At 36.8% G+C, this 17,092-nt stretch overlaps 2 protein-coding genes across 3 annotated transcripts in view; both read right to left on the bottom strand.

Moving 5' to 3' along the window:
- LOC311077845 (uncharacterized protein) overlaps positions 1-13,380 on the bottom strand; it is a 372,280-nt gene extending 358,900 nt beyond the window's left edge. Inside the window, exons 1-2 of the mRNA XM_084106487.1 lie at positions 13,270-13,380; positions 11,325-11,654 (exon numbers count right to left, since the gene is read on the bottom strand). Coding sequence (XP_083962613.1) covers positions 11,325-11,654; positions 13,270-13,330 — 391 coding nt within the window. The 5' untranslated portion in view covers positions 13,331-13,380. The remainder of the gene's footprint in view (positions 1-11,324; positions 11,655-13,269) is intronic.
- The window catches only part of LOC311077892 (uncharacterized protein), a 432,016-nt gene that overhangs the window by 239,525 nt on the left and 175,399 nt on the right, over positions 1-17,092 (bottom strand). The window contains exons 7-9 of one of the 2 annotated variants that reach the window (XM_084106524.1): positions 5,339-5,401; positions 4,662-4,694; positions 4,499-4,573 (exon numbers count right to left, since the gene is read on the bottom strand). In XM_084106524.1, coding sequence (XP_083962650.1) covers positions 4,499-4,573; positions 4,662-4,694; positions 5,339-5,401 — 171 coding nt within the window. The other variant, XM_084106526.1, reaches the window with a different exon arrangement.

The raw sequence follows: 17,092 nt of genomic DNA, 5'->3' as shown, positions 1-17,092 counted from the left end.
TAGCATCATACATCATTCTTCTTATGATGTAACGAGTACATCAGGTATTATATACAATACAATTTTTTTTTGCAATGAACTGCAATGAAATTGCAGAAAACAACCTCATGGAAAGGTGTTTTACACCGGTCTCAATGCATGTCTTGTGGATTAATTTGTTAAATAACATTAAACAAGATCAACCCACAGCATTCAATATAGAAACATCCTTTGTTCCAAAAGAAACCGTTTAAACATTGTTAAACACATTAAAGACCTATGAATTGGCTTAAATGCCATTTTAATATCAACTAAGTTACCAATTATTTATGCTCTCAAGCTTCAACAAATTCATCAATTAAACTAAACACTCTAAAATGCCACTCCCACAACATACAAACACATGAAACATCCTGTTCACAACATTCCTTTCAAAAAGAAACTCTGAAAAGCATTAAAGGTGTTGTTCCAACCCCGTAAGACTTTCGTTCATCTTCGGAACACAAATTGTGAAAGGCACCGAGAAAGAAAGAGAAAAAGTTATGGGCCGTGACAAAAAAAGTTGGCTATACCGTATACTTACAAACTTAATAATGAAGCCAAACAACGCTACTTAAAAAACAAATTAGATTATAGGCGAATCGATCCCTATGAATAAAGTCTGGAGTAGGCTAATACCAAGCCTCAGTTTCCCTGATATTTTCCTACCTGGTCTGTGGAGTGAGCGCTTACACCTCCGATCCAGAGCCGGATTTACAATTTCCTGTGCCCTCGGCAACAACATTCACACACACATTTTAATTGTTTAATAAACAAATGGGTTTTTTTTGTCACAGTCGGCTGCAAAGATGAGGTTGACGATGCTGATTGGCGATCTTCGCTGTAAGTTAAGTGAACGCGCCAGAGAGAAATGCAAATTGCATACGGATTTACTTACATAAGCAGAGAGCTGTCTGTTTTCTTTCGTTTTGATTTGTTTGTTTAAAAGTAGACACTTTTAGAAAAGTAGAACCTGTCACTGGAGGCTCACTTGCAGTTCACAAATGGATGAGTGCAAGATCTGCAGATCTACAAAGTAAACGCGGAGAAAACAATCGTTCGCACCGTGAACCAAGCATCAGTGGTGACACACACACACACACACTTGTCAGATTCTGTGAGCTACGAAGCTTGTCTAAGTGGGTTTGTTACACTTCAGGAGTTATTTATTATACGTGCAATAATCCACTGTTTTCGTCCGGTTGACGACCAGCGGCGACCCAAGCCATATAGGGAAAACTAATATGATTTATGAGGCGTTTGCCCTGTCGATCATGAGACCGATTACCGCAGTTCACAATACAGCAATACTGAACCATTTTCCAAAAAATAACCTAAATTAATGACCAAATGATCAATGTTACCTACTGCCTACTATACGCTACTATACAGTACATCTACTTCCGTACCGTGATTCCCACAATGCATTGCGGCGTGACGCAACGATCCCGAGCTCTATTAATTGTACATCACCCATATTGATTCAATTTGACATTTACTTTTGTAATTCAAAGATTGTGGTCAAAACTTACCTATATCTGGCGCTCTGCAACTGAGTTGAATTGAAGTGACTGAGGTAAAAAAATTCCGGTTGATGAACAAGCTTTTAGTCAAAGTACTTGACTGAACCTGTGAGTCAACACGAGAAAGTACAATGAGCGAATCTTCTATGTGCAGAAATACACTCAATAATCATAAATTCGTGACAACATCGTGAGTAATTCACCCTATTATCAATATTTCTTAAAACATGAACGAAATGGCGCGAGGCCGGCAAAATCCAAACACTGAATAACTTAGTAGCCTAATAATGAAAACCGTGACATTTCAAACCACAGGCGTATTACTTGATATTTATATCACCCATATCGATTCAATTTGACAGTTACTTCTTTTAATTCAAATATTTTGGTGAAAACTTACCTATATCTGGCGCTCTGCAACTGAGAAACTGAGGTAAAAAAAAAAAAAAAAATCCGGTTTGGTCCGGTTGGTGAACGAGCAGCTTTTAACTTGACTGAAGCTTGAACACAAGGAAGTAAAAAAGAAAAATCAGCGATGTGCAAAAACACTCTGACTTGAAATGGATAATATAATTCTAAAACGAACTAAAAACTTGCATCCACTTTCACTTACTCTGTATCACTCCTTCTGAAGACACGTATGGTCCAACAGGGAAAATCATCCGGTTTCCGCGGGCTTCTCGAAAATTCTCAGAGAGAAAAAAATGATTCACCGAATCATCTTGAGAGGTTCATTTTCATGAATCGCTCAAATCCGCTCGAGTCTGACCATGAATAAAAACTGAAACAGCTAGACAATTTTTTTTGTGTAATTTAATTAATTTGTGCTCATAATTTTAAATAACAGTAATGTTTTTAATGTAGGCTATCGTTACACACTAAAATAAAATTGAAGTTTAGGTTTTAATGCAGTCTACCAGACAGCAAGATATATAGATAAATTAAGTTTAGTTTACTAAGTTTAGTTTACAAAGTAAATTTACTTCTATTAAAGTCATTTATACTTCATTAGAGTATAATTGAAGTAAAACCAGCAGAAAATTTAGTGCAGTTGTTTTAACTTACATATAAGTTAAAATAACAATTATACTTGTTAATTCAACAGAAAATCTAGTGCAGTTGTTTAAACATACATTTTTAAGTTAAAATAACAATTTAATTTGTTCATTCAACTTTCAGTCTAGTTGAGGACAAGAAAACTTAAAACTTCTTGTTGTCTGGACAATCTAGTTATCTCTACTCACAAAAATAAGTTGAAATAACTAAATTGCAAAAATATTTTTTACAGTGTATAAATATGAATATTTTGTTCTCAAATTCAAATCTACAAGCTCTCGAATTTTGCTACTCTTTTACCTTCATACAAGTATTCATTTAAAACGTGAATTCTAACTTTGAAACTTTCCAACAAGAGCAAGTTTAGTTACATTTGTTTTTACAGGAATGGAAGAGACAAAAACTTTTCTTTTAACTCATGATTTTTCATGCTCTTTATTGTAACATGAAAAAAATAACTTACATTTAATTGCGTGACATACACACTGCAAAGTCAAATTTTAGAATATTTTATGACAATATAATGTGAGCAGACACTGATGTAATTACAGACGGACGTCTCTCTGTAGAAGAAACAGCTGATATACAAGCTGAAGCAAGAGGATCATTTCAGCATGAGCTTCTGCATGAAGATGAAGGTTTTCAGACAGAAATCCAGCAGATAAACAGACTCCAGTCATGGAAGAGGCTTGTGAGACACTAGATTGAGTCTGGCCTGTATGAAAACACATCAGGGCTTCAGTCTCTAACTTTACTGTAGCTGTGATGATATAGATGAGATTCTGTGCTCTGACCAGATGATGATTCACAATAAATCTCACTCATATTCACAGGACATTCAACAAATATCTGCTCGTTCACACACAAATATATAATTCCTCCAAACACCAGAGAGATGAAAACTTCCCGTCTGCTCCTGATATGATGAGCTCATGATCTGTATCATTAATGTTTATTTGTGAAGGTCTTGTTCTTGTTCACAGAGGCGTAAAGTTCATCCTGCGGTTGATCTTCTCTTCCTCTGATGGCAGCATAAGTCACTGTATCATCATGATCCTGAAAGAACAGATTCTGTCCATCAATGTTTGAACCCCAGCGATTATTATTATTATTATTATTAGAGCATGAGCTTCATTTATCTGAGAGTCAAACTCATGTGCTGGTATCTACTCACATTGAGTGATTTTACTGGCTTTGTATTGGATAAAGTGACCTCAGAATAAGTCACATCATCTGTCTGCTCATAAACATCAATGCAAACGTGCAGAGAGTCAAGTTTAACACACAGAACAGACATATCTCTCACTATAATATGTAGGATAACACAAAAGCCTTTAATAAGTCACATTATTGAACAGACAGTGAACGTAATGTTTGATGATTTAGTGGACTCACATTGGCTCTTGCAGCGGGAGGAATGGACATGTTGATCGTCTCATTCGTCCCTTTATGTTCATTCTCATCTTTGACCTTCAGAACAAACAGTTAAACTGCATGAATGACACTTTATTGAGCTTTAAAGACAGTAATCAAATCTAAATCACTGCATTACTGAACTCACCTCAGAGTCGCCAGTCCCTCTTTTATTATCTGAAAACAAGTGCCTCATGAAATATGAGTATTTATGATGAAAAACACGTGTGCAAAAGACACAATGTTAAGCATTAAGATTTTCAACAATAAGATTTTGTTGAAGCATTAAAATGAATAATAAAAATTATTGTTGACTTAATAACTCTATGAGATTGACTTTCCAGGATTTCTCAGCAGGAATAAACTTCTGTTTGAGAATTTCATATAATCCACGTGTTTCTATGATACTTACAATATGAACATGATGTGTTTGTTTGCTCATCTGAAATGTTTTTAATTGTTGTAAAGGAGTAAATCTGAAAACTCACCAGCTCTTTTTCTGCAGATCAGCCAGAGAAGAGCAAGAAGGAGAACAGCGACTGCAGCGACAGAAATCACTATGACTGAAGAAGAGATCGAGCACAGAGTCAGAGACGGACAGGGCAGATTGGGGACAATTATAGACAAAGACAAAACACTGTGATTATGTACCTGGTGTGTATGAATGACCCTGAGAGTCTGTGCCTGGTGAAAAGGATGAATGGGGACAATTATATACAAAGACAAAAGCCATCAACAATGGTGACATGCTTCATGCTGCAATGCATGCTGGGAGCCACCCATAGTATAAAACTCATGGCTCCCAGCATGCATTGCGGCACGAAGCATGTCACACCACACAACTGTATATAGTATGATATTGGACTTATTTTGATAATTTCAGAGATGGACAGGGCAGATTGGCACTGAATGGCATTTCAAATGATTCTGATCTTCCTCTGACTTTTGATTAATGCCCTGTGATTAATTTATTGTTTATTGCTCTTCTTTCAAGAAACATAAGGAAAAAGTCAACTCAGCTCTTACATACTGATTATTTATATATGTGGTAGAGTGTCTATATGGAAAATTCATTCATATTTTCTATAAAATTATGTTAGACAAAGCTGTTCTGTGAATAACATCATCAATGTCTTAAAAGCATCAGCATCATCATGTACCTTGTGTAGAAGGATTCACTGCTGTCGCTGAACCAGCTTGAGCTGTAATGGATTAATGTTTGTTCAGATGATTCATACTGTACAATATTACCATTATATTTTAACTAGAGATGGACAGAGCAGATTGGGGACAATTGTAGACAAAGACAAAAGACTGTGATTATGTACCTTGTGTGTTTGTAGTCGAATGATCCTGAGAGTCTGTGCCTGGTGTTGTTGTATCAGCTTGAGCTGAAAAGGATGAATGTTAGTTGAGATGCATCATAATAATATCCAGAATGAGGAGAAGAAGAGGTGAGGCGTAGCAAACCTAGCATCTTAAACTTTATTTTACCAAACTAAAGAGAGAAATCCAACATGAGAACACACACAGCAAAATCCCCCGATTTCATTTAACTCTGCTGAGAGTACATATGGTCCCACTCTGAAGAGTGTTAAAGTTAAGCCGGGTTCACACTGTGCGATTTGGCCGTCTGAGACAAATTTTGCAAATCCTAAAAGATTCCTCTGATCCTAGACTAAAATCTGAAGTCTTTGAACGTTAGTTTGACATGTTCACCAACAGCCGATTAATGACTGTTGCAATAAAATTTTACCTCAGACGAAATTCTGGCAGTGTCAGAAGATTTCACTCTCACTCCTACAGTGACTTCTAATACGACGACCGTCAAATTGTCTTCGTTTTTCAAGACGAGCCGTGACCAAAATTAACGTTAGAGATTTCTTTGAAGCCACCATTTCAATCATGAGTGTAACGCAGCTCACGGCCACGGAACAAAGTCATTCATGATGTAAAACTCCAGACGAGTTTTCTTGTGTCGTCCGTTTTTAATGCATCTTCACTGTCGTACACACTGACATTAATGACAGCTGAGATCTTACAGTGTGACATGGCTTACAGCGAGGATCATGTTCGTACAGTCTGACAAGCAACAATCGTAAAGGACTATTATAAATCACACAGTGTGCATCCAGCTTAATGAGGGTTATGAGAAGTTAATGAGATAACAATGGGATTAATTAAGTGATGATTGAGCATTAGTGATGAACACCTGCTGTTAACAAGCAGAATCACTGAAGGAAAGAGAAACACAAGAACTACAACTGTCTTCAGACACAGCTTTAGATGAAATCAACTGAAGATAAAAAAAAGACATTAAGGCCCTGTCCACAAGACGTGTGATTTTTCTATGCCGTTCGTCCACACGCAAACGCAGCATCAGGACACTAAAACCGAACCTTTTTTAAAACTCCTGCCAGGGTGAAGATTTTAGAAACTGTAGATTCTGGTTTGTGACGTTGGAACCGGAAATAACTTTTTTCCAGGCTTATGATTGGACAACAGGGCAATAAGGCTGGGTTATATCGCCACCTGTTGGTTTGGCATGCTCTTGACAGCTAATGTTTTTGTTTTTTCATGTGGACGAAATTTTTCTTTTAAACGAAGGAGGAAACTCTGTGTATAAAAATACCCAGTGTACGTGTGGACTAGGCCTAAATCTCTGAAGATCAGCAATTGGAATTTGGGATCATTTTACTGACTCTCTCGTTGAATCTCGTTTAGCAAAATGAACGAATCTTTAATCGAGTCATTTTGTTAATTTAAGTGGCTTTAAATGTTATACTTTTAACAGCTAAATACCCTGAAAACATCCACCTATGCAATCTTATCATATTTTGAATTAAGAAATCATTATAATGCAGCCAAAGAAAATTTACAGGGAACATAAATATTTAATTTACCTTCCGAGCCTTTGGTTCATTTGTCACGTGACAGACGCAATGAACGGATCGTTCATGAATGACCCATCACTACAGCAGAGGAGGATTATACAACTCCACAAACATCATTACCAGCTTCACTTATTACTAACCAGACTGACTTTATTTCTGTCATCCATTTACAGAAGCTCTTATTGAGAATTAACCGAGGTTTAGATGTTGATGTTTTATTGAAAATGTTTAGTGAAAATAGAATAATACACTAATCTTATCCCTGACCAAAAGTGATTATTTGTTATTAATTTCGATTTTTAAATACATTAAAGGATTTTTAGACACACACAGACATCAAGAATCAACATATGAATCTCAACAATGGTGACATGCTTCATGACGCAATGCATGCTGGGAGCCACCCATAGTATAAAACTCATGGCTCCCAGCATGCATTGGGGCATGAAGCATGTCACACCACACAACTCTATATAGTATGATATTGGAATTATTTTGATATTTTTTTAATATATTTTCTCCAACAGCCCAAACATACACACAGGCCTATATAATGCTGTGTAAAACAAGTGTAAAACAAATTTATAATCAGCTCCATACTGGATTCCAAGTGATCAAGAGCTTAGAGCATTTCATTCAAACACATTTCAAGAGTTCACCAGTAGAGGACACTTGTGCAACTGCTTTGGGACACACTTACTTTAATCTCATACACTGTTTAGGAAGGATAGTATGGACATTGAGACGCAGGGCGAGGCTGTGTTACATCCACTTTTTATGTATGTTAAAGAGTATGCCAGAAGTCTCTGGATGGTCTACTATTTCCGGAGGATTTTCGATCCGTACTCACTATAAGGCTAATATTACCCACAACCCATTGCGCTTTGGAGGAGGATTCGGTTCAGAACTATGAACACGAGTAAAAAGAATTTTAAAAAAAACTACAAAACATGGCGGATATGCTCGACCGATCGTGTGAGGTTTCGATAAAGGTTTGAGTGATTAATCAAAGTTTAACCTGATAGAAAAATATTTATTTCATGTTATCCGTGTTATAGTTCATCTGCAATAACCATGTGGACTTTTATAAAGAACCGTTTGGCCATTTACTTTTAAATGCATCATATTTCATTAATATGAGGAGAGTCTCTGCATGAAAGACCCGCGACTGCAGATCAACGTGATTCTGCATTTCTCTCCGATACGGTAGGAAATGAAATTAAATTAAATGTTGAGGATTTTATCTTTGACAAGATGATTGACAGGTCAGTTTGAGTGACAGGATGCGTGTAACTAATCGACAGAGAGCAACCGTTAAAGACAATTGTATGATGTGATAGTTTGCCCCAAAGCTTGTCTACTCTTCTGCTACACACTCAAAAGTATGCACCTTTTCTTCCCAAAAAGAGTACATACTTTTAGGGCGTAGTATAAGTAGGTGAATTGAGCATTAGAGGAAAAAATAAGTGAAGTCGGCCATTTTCTCTTCAGTTTCATCTGAGCTGTTGAGGTGAATAGCAGGACAAACTTTCTCCGGTCAGACAGAAACAAAATGTAGGCAGAGATAACTATTTATCTTTAAGGTAAAAAATATTCTTTTAAAAAGATATTTAAATCAGTTTATTTCATATTAGGGTTATAAGACACCCAGACTTGATGAATAACTGAAGTTTTATATGTTAAACTTGTTGCCGAGCGACAACGGCTTATTTTGTGTTTCTCTCTTTTTTTGTATATTTGTTTTGTTTACTTTTACATGTACTGTATGTTTTTTGATAATTTTGTGAGTGGATGAGCAGTATTTTATGTCTGTTTGGTGTTTTTCATGGATCTACAGTGAATGCGCTGCATGGATGAGCTCAACATATCGTCTTCATGTGACGCTTTCTGGGAGAATCGAGTGAAAGAACTGGAGTGTTATATGAACACACTACTCTCACTGTTTATACTAAACATGTCATAGAATATGCATAACAGTGGCGGCTGCTGGTCTTTCAAAGAGGGGAAGCTCATTTTAGGCCTACATCATAAAAATTATTCATTTATTCTACGTTCTGTGAAAAATGAATGTAATGATATAATAAAGGTATAAATAATAATATAATAAAGTATAATAATAACACTACTAATAATAAGATGTTTTTTAATTATTTTAATAATTATTTTTGAATTATTACTAATAATAATCTAAAAATATCTAAATAAAAATATAATAAGTAATAATATAATAAAGGTATAAATGTATAATTGTGTGAAATTGGCTAGCAATTTCGACAAGCAAATACCAAGAAATAGGTTGCAGCAGTTTGTCTTTGAAAAATCCGCGATGGGACTGAGCTCGAACAGCTTCAACATCAGCGACTTTTTATTGTATGAAATCACTGTCAATCAAAAGGAGACGCAGCCTTTCGACAGACCCTCCAATCATCACGCAGAAGCCCGGAGTCCAGGCCAGCCCAATCCTCCATTCACTGAGCGTCCGTGGGCGGGACATAATCGCAGCATTTATCCAATCACCGTCTAGTTTCGAAGCACTAAAAAAAATTGTTCAAAGCAGTCCCACTGCAGTCACTGGACACTGGGCTTCAACAGGGAAATGCACTGTGACGCTACGGGAATGTATGAGAAGGAAATCGAGTCAGCCGACCTGCTATAGGTAACTGATTCTGAACCAATTAGTCTTTGAGATGAACGTTTTCTAACGCATTTTTAGTCAATAAAATGTTAACACAATAGTACATATCTGACCATTAATTTTTTGACATTATAGGGGAGGCCGAGCTTTCCTTGCAGTCTTAAAGAAATCGCCACTGATGCATATGTACGCTAACTGGGACACACCATAAAAGTCCATGAAATGAAACTAAAACAACAACTCAATGTGACAATCATACTGTAGAATATGACAGTCATATTTTGATGAGTTAACACTGAAGTCAAAGAAGCTTTTGTTCCCTCAGTTTGTTCTGGTTCAGTGATACTGATAGTGTTGAAGAATTTCATACATGAGTCTATGTTGGAGAATTATATCTGTCTCATACATGAGTCCAAATGCATGATGCAAACATTGAAGAAACTAGGCCTAGGATAAGGGAGGCCTACAACTAAGGGAGAAAGAGAAAACAAGGCCTACAACTAAGGGAGAAAGAGAAAACAAAGTATGATGGGAAACACAGGACATGTCAAAAGTGCATGTGAGGATAAGAGTCATGTGAGGACAAGACAGAAAACTGGGTAAAAGGTAAAATAAGACTAAAGAGTGGAAAAGTACCCAAAAAACCATATGCAAAGTCATCATCAGAAAAGCGCATGCGCCAGTATGGCCACCAATAGAAATTGGGCATTAATGCAGGTGTTTCTAATCGTGGTGAAGTGATAAGGAGGAGCAAAGAGAAAAAGATAACTATATGAATGCTAATTGGATACCAAAGTGGACAATAAATGATGTAAAATGAGGTATAATACCCAAATACAGACCATTTTAAGATCAGATGCTTAGCTACCATCTCACTTTATTGAACTGCTCAATAAAGTTATTTCTACTGAGACCTGAAAACTTTGACTCTGAAAGATTTCTTCTGAGACCTGAACCAGACTTTGAAGACTTGAACCAAAGATCAAGAATTGGCCACAGCATAATTGGCGAGCCAGCCAGGAGGAAGGAAGGAGAGCAGCCGTGGTGGGGGCCCCTGGCGGAGAGCACACAAAACAAAGGCCGGCCAAAATAAAAAGGTAAGCAGTTTTTGCTTATATTTTGTTTTGTGTGGTCACTTATTGGGACACACCATAAAACTCCATGAAATTAAACTAAAACAACAACTCAATGTGACAATCATACTGTAGAATATGACAGTCATATTTTGATGAGTTAACACTGAAGTCAAAGAAGCTTTTGTTCCCTCAGTTTGTTCTGGTTCAGTGATACTGATAGACCTTAGTGTTACTGACATTATGAGGGTCTTCTAACACTGTTTTCTCACCTGAATACTTGACAGTGTATCTGACTGAGGTCTTGACTTGATTTCTGCGAGTAAGCTGACATCTCCACTCTCTGTTGTTATCTTCATTCAGGAGTGTTGTAGTCAGAGTGATGATGATACAGCGATATTGATCTGATGATGATAATATCTGATATCTGGAGTCTGTCTTCAGATCAACACCAGCCTGATTCACCCACAACAGCTTAAATCCCTCAGAACGAACCCAATAATCACAGGAGAGTCCAGTATATAAATACAACTGACAGGAGAGAGTCACAGAGCGGCCTGGACTGATCTCAGTCTGTGAGGATGAAGATGATGATGAGGATGATGATGATGGAGACACTGAAACTGAACACAAGACACAAACCACAGACTCTTCAATCATCATCTGAGTTTAAAGGAAGAATTTTAAATTGACCACATAATCACAAACTTACCATGAAGAACATGCAGATAAACACGTTCATCAGGTCCTTGTTTTTGTTGTATTCCATTCACATCTATCCATTGTTGACAGGTGTATAATCCAGAATCTTCTTCTGTGACGTTCTTGATGTTCAGAGAGCAGTCAGACTCCAGACTCAGTCTCTCATGTCTCTCTGTGTCGTTCTTCTTTATCCCTCCAGCAATCAGTTCAACTGCTGCTACTGAATGTCTGAATATGTTCCATGTAGTTGATTTGCAGCCAGAAAGAGCATTATTACAGGACAGACGCACATTTTCACCAGAACTGATGAACACATGATCATCATCCACTCCACTGGTACCTGAAACACAGTATATCTCAGTGATCATTATGATATATATTAATAAATGAAAACATACCAACATACATAAAAAGCAGAACAATCAAATAGTCTTTTTTCCTGGTTTCCTCAAACACACTCTCCAGAATAAACTATTAGTCTTTACCAGAGAGCTGTTCAAATCACTGACACACTCTTAATATGAAGATAATTCTTCATCATCAGATGTTTGAGTGACACTATGTCCAGTATCAGGAATAATACAGTATGATCTGTGTGTATCAATACACAACTCTGAGATCACAACGTGAATGTGTGCAAGAATAAACTGAGCATGTTCAAATGAACTCTTTCCAGACTAATTCCACTAAATGTTGTAAGGGTGGATTTCCTGCAAGACTGCCGAATGACTAAAGAAACATTGTCAGCAAGATGGTAGAAAACCTAGCCTGGAAATCCAGATCTAAAAGATTAATGGTCTGGCGTCGACTAATGAAGATCGGCTTGAGGGGCGGCACCAAGCATGCATTTGAAAATCTCGCTGCACGCAATTGGATAACATTACGACCAATCACAACAATAAACCCCAGCTACCAGCGGAGCTAACCTTATTAGACATTCTCTGATTATACTCTTACCGTATCCGGTCGGCGAAACAGCAAAAACGTCCTTCTTGCAAAGGAACGATTCGAGCGGCGTCTTCTGTTCCTCTTTTAGATAAAAAGCCAAGTCTAACTCGTTCATTGTAGCGGCCAAAGCCGTTTCAAACAACTGGTGTTCATCCATAGCCATCTTTCACTGCTTACTAATGACTTCGACGTCACAGCGCTGTCGTCATCTTGCCTCTGGCCCGCCTATATCAGATAACCTGCTGTGATTGGTGCAGCTCAGATCGAGGGGCATATTTAATGAGCATCATTACTCGACGCCAGAGTAACTCGCTGAGCAAATTCAACTTGTGCTCTCGCGAGAACTCTGGATTACCAGGGTAAGAAAACTGTACATTTCTTGTCTATTCCACCCACTGCCACTTATACCAACGACGGAAATAAGCGCAGTTACAATAGATTAATATGTGGGAGAGCATTGCTCTGACGATATTGTATTGCAATAGATAGCACTATTATACTATATATCAAGTCAATACCAAATCAAAACTAGTTAGCACATTATTTGTAATTGAAAGGGTTTATTGACAACATGGTTAAAATTATACTTAAAATAGTTACAAAATAAATGTATGAGATGACAATAACTTATACCATTACTTGTACCAGCATATATGTAAAATGTTACCAGAGAGAGAGAGAGAGAGAGAGAGAGAGAGACCCAAGAAAGGGACCCAGAGAATAAAAGAGACAGAGCAACAGTTGCTATCTTCTTTTATCCTTTCCCTGACCATGTGACCAAAACCAAAATGTGAGACGTTCAAACTGACCAATCAGATAATTACAACTTCCCCCACGGTACTAAATGTGTGACAATTCATCGACCCCTGAAGTACACACATCTTGGCCTACAGTGATCACTATCAGCCCCTCTGTGCCTTTAGGAACTACAAATGGTCATTGTGGTAGGAAGAGGGGCTGGAAAACAGTAAAGCAAACGTCTTTAGAGAAAATACAGATTTCTTTACCTGTGAGAAGTGAAGAGAGAATGATCAGTCCCAGCAGACACAGATCACACTTATCAGCCATTTTGTGTTTCTGTCAGTCTTTCTTTTCATTATATATAGTTACAGCTCTTCCTTTAAACATCATCAGCTCCTCCTCTGGTTATTCACTTCCTCTGTCCTCATCAAATGAGTGTTGAAATCCTGCTAGAGTTGCTGTTCAGTGACACGATGCCACAGTGAAGTGTTGCTTTACAGTTTATTGAACTTCTGAACAGTTTATTGGCTACTTTTGCACACGAGAGAATTACTGTTAGTCTCACTTCTTTATTTTAGCAGAAAGTTAGCATTATTAGTAATAAAATTAGTTTGCTACTGAAAAGGTTTCCAATATCCATGACTAACTTGTAGAAAATGAATTCTAAAACAGTTTTTAAGGTATTTTGAAATGATTAACGTCAGCTCCAGTTTGGTGAAACAAAGTATTTGCACACACTTCATGAGCGTCTGTAAAGCAGAGATTAAATGTCTTCAGGAAGAGTTTCTACACATGGATTATAATGTTCTGCTTTACTCTGGCAACATTTTTGCACTAAATATGTTGCGTTGTGTGCAGGGCAGGACTTAGGGTGGTGGGGGCCCCTGGGCTTGAGTCACTTTCAGGCCCTACCTTCTATACATTACTTTAAATAGAACAAAATGATACATAGCCTACACAAGCTATGTATTAGAGCTACACAATTCTGGATAAACTGAGAATAAAAATAGAGATCACGATTCTGAACAAACAACTAAACAAAATAACATAATTTATGTTAATTACTGAAGTCTATTAAAAATGTTTAATTAATCTGAATTATAAAAAAAAAAAAAAAAAAAGAAACTTGGGTTTGAATGAATGATTCAATTCCTCAATCAAATGCACTTGTTTCAATAGATGAATCAGCATTTTTGAACGAATCTCCTGAATGAACGATTCAATGACAAATGTTTTTTAAAAGTCATTTGTCGTCATCTGGTGGCATAACAATATAATCGATCCAATCGTTATTTGAAGTGCAAAGCTACTTTCAAAAGGTGACTGGTACCATAGACAGTGTTACATGTTAAAAAACGTAATAATTTATTTATATGACCACCGATTGAAGCTTGAAAAAGTTATTTTCCAATAAATAAATAATGATTAAAAAAGTTCAAAGTGATCATAAGTTTATTGCAATGCAGAAATGTCTTGGTCAGAATGAGAATAAAACACTTATTTACCTGGAAAACATATGTTTTGATCGTGGCATTTCTTTGAGATTTAGAATCCAGTATTCCTATAGGCTAATTATTGTTTCTTTTATGAATTTAATAAAGAACTCTGTCTCGTATTCTGTCCAAATGATCCATGTAGGCTACTTTTGTGTCCATTCGTTTTTCCTTTTTTAACCCGTAATTGAAAAACGAAAAATGAACGGTTGTTGTCTTTTTAAAACGCAAAGTTGAACACCAACATTTTAATTTGAACTGGCTACACCAACTGCTGCGCAAAAAAGTAAATATCGAACAGATTTTTGTTTATGACTTTTTGCCCCTTTATTAAACATTTAAAATATTCACAAATTAATATGGAAAACATGTCGATTTTACTGGTTTTCAAAGGCCAAATTAGAACCTGGAATTGATGTTTTTCCCGCAGTGCTGAATGAGAAGAGCCATAATATTATTAATAAACTATTGCTTTGGCTAAAATCACATCTCCATCTCCGCTAAGCAGATGCGCTTTTAGAGAGAAATGCACATTTCATACGGATTAATCAGAAGGTATTAGCTTTCGATTCGAATTCGTTCGTTTTAAAGTGGACATTTCAAGCTTTAGCCTACATAGGCTATATTTTGTTTCAGTTCTCGCGCTCCAGTTTACGGAGATCATGAAAGTGCGTCTGATTGTTTTCTTTTATTTTACAAAAGCACAACGTTTTCTTGTTATTGTGAGTTTACACAAATAAAAGTAGTTGGGAATAATGTATTATTATTTTCTGTATGACCAGAAATGATAGAGTATTTTAAGTTGTTTCCACTGTTGATAGGAAAATGCAAGTGTTCGCGGCCGCGCCTCCGTGCCATGCAGTGCGCGCTCCACACTCAGCTTTGTTCCTTTCTTGCATAAAAGCGTCTTCTAAATATAGCCTATTAAATGTTATAATTAAATAATATAAAATTATTATTATTTGCGTAGCTATACATGGACCTCAAACACACCGCGTCTTCTAACTGTGGTGACTGTAAATGCGCAAAAACTGTTTCCATTGCAGTTTTGCGAAATATTCCTTTTACGAATTGCCTGAAAAACCACCTCATGTGAGCGTAAAACCTCAAGATGACTGACATTTAATTTAGCTAATTAAATTACATTTTTCATTGCAGGGCAGGGCCAGGTAACAATGCTAGACCAATCAACAAACTTTAAATGAAAAATTAAATGACTTGCATATTATTGAAAAAATCAAACGTAAACGGGCGGGGCCCCCTATTGGGCGGGGCCCATGGGCTTGAGCCCAGTCAAGCCCAATGGTAAGTCCGGCCTTGGTTGTGTCAGTTCTGGTTCAGTCAGTGTCCGGTGTCGTCTTTTAGTGGGTGTGTTGCATGTTACTCTGTTCGTGTTTGAATTACCTGTTGGTTTAATTCAATATTCATCTTCATCTTCATCTTCGTGTGTGTTTCTACACCTGCGTGACAGTCTCTTTGTGTTGTGGCTTTGAGCTCTAGTGTTTTCAGAAGCATGTCATCGCTGGCTGTGAGAACTCAGTTAGTTTGACCGCACTGGTTTAACACACACACACAACTGTGATCATCTCTGAACCCAGTTTAGGCGGGCCGGTGTGAATTCTCACACATTCAGAAAACAGTTCCTCTTCTTTCTTGAGAGTTGCTTGAGAGCAAGAAACCTCTATCCGATATAGCGGACTAACGCCACCCTGTTAAACAGGGAAATATAAATATTAATGAATTTAACCACCTACAAAGGACACACAGGAACGTGGTTATCGAAAGGAGGGCCTGAGACGTGGATACTAAAATATACAAAAGTTTTATTTCAATCATCAAGCAGTAATCTTAAAACATTAAAAGACTGAAGGAGCAGGTTACACATACAGACATTAAAGAAACCACACAGGAAAAGGAGGCAGAGGCTTACCAATGGCAGGGAAACTACCCAGCTAACAGGGAACGTTCTCAGAACATTGGCTAACGTTCTCTGAAAGTTCTCTCAAAGTTATCAAAAAACGTTCTTGCTGTAACGTTATTATAACGTTGTGCCAACGTTATATGTCGTTGATAAACGTTCTAAAGACGTTAGCTTTAAAACGTTATTCTTACGTTGTTTGTGGAACGTTTTAAAAACGTTATTATGTAAAAATATATATATATTAGTCATTACAAATTAGTTATACAGCTTTTTTATTCTGCAAACCAACTTCAGAAACATAATTTGTAAATCCAGTGACACAACTAATGACACAATGCACTGACATTATTTAACTATTTTATTATAATATTTTTTATGGTCAGAAAAAAAATCCCAGAATATAAAAGAATTATGTAGGCTATTCAACAGGAAATAGCAGTATTCATTTAAGTTGAGTGCATTTTGCTTGTTGTATGAATTAGACACTTTGATCACAATGCTGATTAACTTAGATAAAAGTTCTCTCAAAGTTACCAAAGTAAAGGCCCTTGCACACTGAGTGCGAAATTCGCATCCGAAATTTTCGCACGTTAAAAAATAAATACAACCTCACGTTGTGTCAATCACACTTGCACACTGCCTCCGAAACTTTCGTCCGTCAAAAAAAAAAATTGG

This window comes from Abramis brama (assembly GCF_963993115.1).
Source record: "Abramis brama genome assembly, chromosome: 1".
In the NCBI taxonomy this organism is placed as follows: domain Eukaryota; kingdom Metazoa; phylum Chordata; class Actinopteri; order Cypriniformes; family Leuciscidae; genus Abramis; species Abramis brama.
This window is presented reverse-complemented; position numbering and strand designations above follow the sequence as displayed.